The 8,242-nt window shown below is 38.5% G+C and overlaps 1 protein-coding gene and 1 long non-coding RNA gene across 2 annotated transcripts in view; both read left to right on the top strand.

Moving 5' to 3' along the window:
* LOC127633973 (uncharacterized) overlaps positions 1-4,739 on the top strand; it is a 4,919-nt gene extending 180 nt beyond the window's left edge. The window contains exons 2-3 of the long non-coding RNA XR_007969286.1: positions 1,483-1,544; positions 4,387-4,739. This is a non-coding gene — a long non-coding RNA (uncharacterized LOC127633973). The remainder of the gene's footprint in view (positions 1-1,482; positions 1,545-4,386) is intronic.
* Positions 4,740-4,897: 158 nt separating this feature from the next.
* LOC127634377 (uncharacterized) lies at positions 4,898-5,996 on the top strand. Its single transcript, XM_052113918.1, has 3 exons — positions 4,898-5,416; positions 5,648-5,803; positions 5,895-5,996. The coding sequence occupies exons 1-3, from the start codon at positions 4,898-4,900 to the stop codon at positions 5,994-5,996; spliced, it is 777 nt and encodes a 258-aa protein (XP_051969878.1).
* Positions 5,997-8,242: the final 2,246 nt, after the last annotated feature.

Raw genomic sequence — 8,242 nt, 5'->3', positions numbered from 1 at the left:
CGTTGGCGGGTTGAGTCTTCTCAAAAGACATCTCTTATACGGTAGCTAAACGCGTTGCGCATAAGAACAAACACACGCGATTCTTTTGAGTTTATGAATGCAATGTCTAATAATCAGAAGGTGTTCAGATTAGTCATCGCTGAAACGCGGGAGTTTTGTTCAGAGCGCGCTCTCACTCACTGAAATCTGCACTCAAAGCAGAGATGTACAAGCGATGTAGCCTACATAGGAGATTCAGTCTATTGACTGTTTTTGTTCTATTTCAGCTGCGAATAAAGTTTCAAACAAAGCTCACAGCAGAACCATAGCACATCTCATGGGACTGCCATAAAGTTGTCTTGACGTTGGACGTTCGATATTCGCATGTAGTTAAATACTAAAGTTACATACGACAGTTTCTAACTTCAATAGCATTTGAAGAGAATGACTTCACAAAACCAACTGCAAAGTGTTCATCTAGGTGTTAGGTATGATGCACACCTTTTGGATTTTTGATATTTAATAAAATAAACTGTCAAATCACATGTATTTCACTTGGCTACTGTGTGGGCTCATACACCAAATATGCTACATTTAAATATGTCATAGCTGATAGAACACTGATGAGAATATTGCTTGAGAATAAATTGTATTTACACACACACAAAAAAAAAAAATTCAGACAAGCAACCGTTTTCTCCATCTAGATTTAAGGAGCTTTACACACAAACATCAGAGCTAAAAAGGCCTATTTGATGACCTGTCCTGTTATGCATTTCATGTAGACTTGTGGTACAGTCGTCATTTACATATAGCCAACAACACATTTCCCAACCAAAAATATTGGCCAGTGAAAATGCTGAGTGGTTAACTTTAGAAAACCACTAGCCACAGTGGCTGGTGAGCAAAAAAGTTAATGTCAAGCCCTGTTATACATGTATGATTTCATAAAATATTATGTTGTACTGTTGTTTTACATATGGTTAGTATTACTAGTTTGACGGCTCTAACTTCGGCTAGAAGGTTTACAAGTTTCCCTCATCACGATGTTAAACCGAGTGGAAATTAAATGAATAATAATACAAGTGCTTGAGGTGAGATGGATTGATATTGAAACGTAGTATAAAGACCGTTTCGGGTATGCTGAGTGCGATACTGTATGGCGCCATCAGTGTACATGTAGGCGCCATGTATAAAGTACATGCACGCTTCAGACGCTTTGTATGGACTTAACGTTGTTATGACCCTTTATTATTATGATGATTTGTATTGATTTATTATGAAGCTCGCGTTTGCAAGTTATTTGCTCTGCCTACTTGTATGGTCTCTCATTTATGATTAATGTTAACACTTAATATTAGCTTTACATGAAGGCCCAAACACATCTGTCTTTAGTGACGTGTCTAAACACCTATTTTTAACGTATCACATCGACCAGCATACCCGGTAAAGAAGTTTACTTTTATGTGAGCCATTTTTTTAATTTCTCTTTGTCTTTTGTAGGATAGGGTACTGCTGAACAACAATTAGGACTGGTCCTTTTAATTATTGCTTTGGAGGGTCAGGTTTGTAAATTTTCCTTCTCCTATGCTCTACCTCACCATTCTCGTTGGCAAGTAACTCAATGTGGAAATGCAAAGATTGTGGTGTCTCCCAAGTCAAGCGTTCTGAGCTTCTCAAGCATTTTAAGCTTGATCATCGGAATTTTGGACGTCGTCATCCTTATCCTTGTGTTTATTCAGACTGTCCTTGTTCATTTAAAACTTGGAGTTCTCTGAAGAGCCATGTGTCAAGGAGGCATCCTCAGCATCCCCCTCAAAAAGATGCATTGACAACTTATAAATGCTTGCTTTGTGAATACAAACACATGTCATCGTTTAAAGACTACTTCCATCACATTGGGCAGCACCTGAAAAATAATGAAACTGTTCCTTGTGTTTTTAGTGGGTGCTCATACAAAACCAATATTTATGGATCATTTAGAACCCACAAGGCAAGAAAACACAAATCATTCTCTGAAGAGGACTTAAAGTCTGGCATTGTTGTCAGTGAAAGACCAATCCCTATTGTTTCTGCAGAAGATGACAATGAATCAGACGAAGATGTCTCACTTGATGAACCTACATCCTCTGGTGTAATAACAGAAAATACTGAAGACTTGTCCAAAGCTATAGAGCACAAATTAGCCTCAGTCCTATTAAAGTTAGAGCACGTTTTTCTTGTACCTGGTGTGGCCATTGATGACCTTTTGCAGGAGTTGCAGTATTTAATAAGTACAGTTTCAGTTCCAGTTGTTAATCAAACTATTCACCAGATACTGCAGGAACATAATTTGCAGGTTGAGAAAATGTTGTAGATGAGTTAGCCAGCTTTCTTTGCCAGTCACATCCAATTCAAACAGCAATCAGAGAGCAAGGTCCACTTTCCACTACATGGAAACGGAAGTCATACTACAAAGCCCATTTTTCAGTAGTAAAGCCTGTAGAGTATGTGCTTGATCGTAGTGACGGAAGGACATTTCAGTACGTTCCAATTCTACAATCCCTGCAGCAACTTCTGAGTTGCCAGCTAATACTTGATAATACACTTCATTTAAAATCGGTGTATAAAGGAGATGAATGTAAATATACATGCTTTTTTGATTCACTCAACTTCCAAAGGAATGAACTGCTTTCTGAACCTGCTATCTCTTTAATTTTGTACGTTGATGAATTTGAGATATGCAACCCCTTGGCACGTCCAAGAAAAACACAAAGTTTTTGCAGTTTATTGGATATTAGGCAATTTACATGAGGGATGTCAGTCATCCCTGTCTGCTATAAATTTAGCTGCTTTAATTAAAAGCAGTGATGTTAAGCGTTTTGGGTATGACAAAGTGCTGGAACCATTGATTGATGACCTTGTCACTTTGGAGAGACATGGACTTTTCATTGAAAAACTCGGAAAGACTGTGAAGGGCACAGTTCAATGTATTGTTGCTGACAATCTTGGTGCTCACAGTATTGCCGGATTTGTGGAAAATTTCTCTGGAAAATATGTCTGCAGATTTTGTACAGCAGAGAAGGAAGAATACCAGACTCAAGAAGTTGGATCTGAAACATTCTGCATCAGAACTGAAGAACTACATTCTGCTCATCTTCAGTTTATGAAAGACAATGACTTGCCTCACCATTTTGGTGTGAAAGGGGGGTGTGTGTTTTCAGAAAAATTATCACACTTCAATGTTTGCACAGGATTCCCGGCTGATGTTGTGCATGATCTCTTTGAGGGTATAGTGCCATTTGAGATAGCTTTGTCCTTGACAGTCTTTTCATCTAAAAAGTATTTCAACTTGGAACACCTGAATAAAGCAATTCAGAACTTTCCATTCAAATGGAATGACAAGACAAATCGTCCACATACTGTTCCTCTCACATTTTCTGCAAGAAGAACAGTAGGGGGTAATGCCCATGAAAATTGGAGCCTGTTGAGGTTTTTTCCTTTTTTGATTGGAGACAGAGTGCCTGCCAATGAACCTGCGTGGCAACTTCTGAATGATTTGAAAGATATTGTAGATCTTGTTGTCGCTCCTTCACACACCAAAGCTTCTATAGCATATCTGGCCTTCAAGATATCTGAGCATAGAATCAGATTCCAAGAAGTTTTTCCCGAGACTAAAATTTTGCCCAAACACCACTACTTGGAGCATTATCCTGAGCTAATTGAGAAATTTGGCCCTCTGGTTGCTCTGTGGACAATGCGATTCGAGGCTAAGCATAGCTTCATTAAAAGAGTTGTGCTTCACACCAACTGCTTCAAGAATGTGCTCCTGTCGTTGTCACAAAGACATCAGTTTCATATGGCGTATCATCTGTATCAGTGCAGCTCTCTTAAACCAAGATTAGAAGTATCACATGTTTCTAATATTCCCATTGATGTTCTGAATGAAGACATATCACGGACTGTACAACAGAAACACCCAAACCTGGATGTTGTGTGCTTGTCCAAGGAAGTAACATTTAAAGGCTTCAACTACAGAGAAAGTATGGTCATTGCTCATGGAGAATGTTCAGGACTTCCAGAGTTTGGCGAAATTGTGCAAATTATTGTGTTGCAGGACAAACCACTGTTCATTGTCAGAAGACTTGATGCATGGTATACTGAACATTATAGAGCCTATGTCTTGGTCCAGTCATCTGACAAGAAAATTGAACTTTTAGAGCACCATGACCTTACAGACCCATATCCACTTGTTCAGTACACAATTGGGGGGAGACGCATGGTGGTTCTGAAGAGATATATACATGTTTGAGGTTAGCATTATTTATAAATTCTAAGAAAAGTGTACAAGATGTAGTGAACATGTAAATGTCTAGCAATTACCTATTAATTGTACTGTATCTAATCATATTTATTTTCTTTTTCCAGAATCTGTTAGCATGTCAGGAAGAAGACCTGCCAAGCTTTTGGTGATTGTGGGTCAAGATGATTCAAGAAAGTTGCTTCTGCCAGATGGGATTCCCAAATCAGTGGATGAGCTCAGTGAAAAAGTGAGGGAAGCTTTTGGATTAAATTGTAGATTCAGACTACAGTATCAGGACAAAGATTTTGGGGATGTATTTGTAAATTTGATGAACACTGTAGAACTTCAGAGTCTTGGCACTCTAAAGATTATCCCATTGCAAGACGAAGACTCATTCACTGCTCAAACAAATGATGGGACCCAGACTAATGATGATGCTCTGTCCTCCGTTGGCTCTGTCGACACTGATGATACAATCATCTTCTCACCCCCTGTCTCAGAAACAGTTTCTACAAGAAATCAACAGTGGCCAAAAGAATTTAATATTCCACGCTTTTCTTATGACACTGAACTCCAATTAGAGAGAGAAATTCTCTTTTTAAGGCTAACGGAACAAGGCTGACTGTCACTCCAAAGATGAAGTCTGATATTCTGGAGAAGGTTTGTGATGAGATATACAAGTATAAATCTTATCCAAGCAGTGCAGACTTCTGTGAAGTTTCAGAGGCACTTATCAAGAAACACCCTTGCTTAGCAGAAAAAGGATCCTTCAATGGGTGCTATGGGTGGACACAGAGAATTAAAATGAAGATGGGAAACCTACGCACACAGTTGAAAGGTCTTGGATGCCCTGAGTATTTGGTAAATTCTCTGAAAACCAAAGCCTCAGACCATGCTTTTCCAGCAAAAAATGTTAAACGACCTAAACGGGGTGAGGCCAATCATATTCCATCCCTACCTGCTGGAGAGACATCAGCAAACCTTGAAATTGAGCGCCTGGCACTTGTAAAGGACGTGAAGAAAAGAAACAATGCATTGACAATCAGAGAAAAAATGACAAAGACGTTTGCCTTTCGCAGACAAGAGACTGTGGAAAACCAACCTAGTGTTCAAGAACTGCAAGAAAGATGGCCAGCTCTGTTTCAACAAGAGGAGGTAAAAGCATTTATTTGTATTGAAAAATGTTAAAATGTAAGTGACTAATACTGAATTTACCATAGTTTTTACAATGGTATTTTAGTATGTAGTTTTTTTTTTAAAATGTTTTAGATGCCCTAATTATACCTTTTGTTGTTTAATGCTTTGTGTGTCTGTATTTTTACAACTAGTTCTCAAAGAAAAATTCATATTTTTCAGAAGTCTATTTTCTGTTTCTCTTTCTTACAGATTAATGCCGAATTTTTTCGCATCACGACCTTACCTTTACAATCGAGATTTATGGCCTCTTTGGACAGACAGAGCTCTCAGCTTCTCCAGGTTATTAGGAGCAAAGGTGGTGTCCTCCGTGAAAAAACTAAGGATACTATTAAAGTTATGGATCAGGTATTGGTTGCATGCTAACAAAATTGCTTGTGGCAATCAATTTAGTAGTGTTTTGGTCTAATAAAAACAATACATCTTGAACATTTTGTAGAGTCTGGACATAGACATCAGAAGAGAGTGCCTGCTGAAGTGCCTGATCATGTACCTTGGTGAAGATGCAAGCTGTCTGATCAAAGAATACCAGGTAATGTAGACAATGCAAAGTACTGACATTTTCTCCAACCATGTTTGCCTTAAAGTTATATTTCACTACCAAGTCAATATTTCCCCATGTTTTACTCACCCTCAAGGCATCATAACTGAATATGGTTACAGGTGCATCTCAATAAATTAGAATGTCGTGGAAAAGTTAATTTATTTCAGTAATTCAACTCAGATTGTGAAACTCGTGTATTAAATAAATTCAGTGCACAAAGACTGATGTAGTTTAAGTCTTTGGTTCTTTTAAGTGTTATGATTTAGGCTCACATTTAACAAAAACCCACCAATTCACTTTCTCAACAAATTAGAATACTTCATAAGACCAATAAAAAATCATTTTTAGTGAATTGTTGGCCTTCTGGAAAGTATGTTAATTTACTGTATATGTACTCAATACTTGGTAGGGGCTCCTTTTGCTTTAATTACTGCCTCAATTCGGCATGGCATGGAAGTGATTTGTGGCACTGCTGAGGTGGTATGGAAGCCCAGGTTGCTTTGATAGCGGCCTTCAGGTCATCTGCATTGTTGGGTCTGGTGTCTTATCTTTCTCTTGACAATACACCATAGATTCTCTATGGGGTTCAGGTCAGGCGAGTTTGCTGGCCAATCAAGCACAGTAACACCATTGTCATTGAACCAGCTTTTGGTACCTTTGGCAGTGTTGGCAGGTGCCAAGTTCTGCCGGAAAATGAAATCAGCATCTCCAAAAAGCTTGTTAGCAGAAGGAAGCATGAAGTGCTCTAAAATGTCCTGGTAGATGGCTGCGTTGACTGTGGACTTCAGAAAACACAGTGGACCAACACCAGCAGATGACATGGCAGCCGAAATCATCACTGACTGTGGAAACTTCACACTCGACTTCAAGCAACATGGATTCTGTGCCTCTCCACTCTTCCTCCAGACTCTGGGACCTTGATTTCCAAATGAAATGCAAAATTTACAGTCATCTGAAAAGAGGCCTTTGGACCACTGAGCAACAGTCCACTTCTTTTTCTCCACAGCCCAGGTAAGACGCTTCTGACATTGTCTCTGGTTCAGAAGTGGCTTGATAGCCCTTTTCCTGAAGACGTCTGAGCGTGGTGACTCTTGACACACTGACTCCAGCTTCAGTCTACTCCTTGTGAAGCTCTCACAAGTGTTTGAATCAGCTTTGCTTGACAGTATTCTCAAGCTTGAAGTCATCCTCGTTGCTTGTACACCTTTTCCTATTTAAATTTAATATGCTTTGATACAGCATTCTGTAAATAGCCACACCTTTCAGTAATGACCCTCTGTGACTTACCCTCTTTGTGGAGGGTGTCAATGTTCGACTTCTGGATCATTGCCAAGTCAGCAGTCTTCTCCGTTATTGTTGTTTCAAAGAACAAGAGATACCCGGAATTTATACTGTAGGGATGGTCATTAATTGAAACTCAAATGTAAATATTCTAATGTTTTGAGATACTGATTTTATACTTTCATGAGCTGTAAGTTCTAATCATCTAAATTAAAACAAAAAAAACTTTTGAAATGTTTTACTTTACATGCAATGAATCTAAAATATATGAAAGTTTCACTTTTTGAAATAACTTACAAGAAAAAATTAACTTTTTCACGACATTCTAATTTATTGAGATGCACCTGTATATTCTTGAAGAACAAAACAGACAAAGTTATAATCCTACGTATTTTTTTACTTCCAAGCGGTAGAATGGGAGTGAATTGTTGACTTTTTGAAGCTTCAAATAGTGCATCCATTGATTAAAAAACTGCTCGACACTGCTCTGTGGTCTTAACAAAGGTCTTCTCAAGCCTTGAGGGTGAGTAAAACGTGGGGAAATTTTGATTTTGTAGTGACATATCGCTTTAAAGTAGTTCAAGTAATTGTGTTATCATTTACACATCAGCCTGTGTGACTTTCTTCCACAGAACACAAAAGAATATATTTTGAAGAATGTTGTTAAGAGACCCCCATTCACTTGCATTGGTTTTGTGTCCATACAATAATAGTGAATGGGGGCTGTGCTGTTCTGTTACCAACATTGTTCAAAATTCTGCAGAGGACAGTACAGGTTTGAAATGACAAGAGAAATTTAAATGATGACAGAATTTTGATTGTGAATTACTACTTTAATAGGGATTGGTTCACCCAAAAATGCATTTTGAACACTGTTGAGTAGATTGATAAATGCCTCTGATTGGCCATTGTGGTACTGCAATGATCAACGCACGGGAGCGTTTGAGAGTACACGGAAGCGT

Source organism: Xyrauchen texanus, chromosome 41 (genome assembly GCF_025860055.1).
Source record: "Xyrauchen texanus isolate HMW12.3.18 chromosome 41, RBS_HiC_50CHRs, whole genome shotgun sequence".
Classification (NCBI taxonomy): Eukaryota; Metazoa; Chordata; class Actinopteri; order Cypriniformes; family Catostomidae; genus Xyrauchen; species Xyrauchen texanus.
This window is presented reverse-complemented; position numbering and strand designations above follow the sequence as displayed.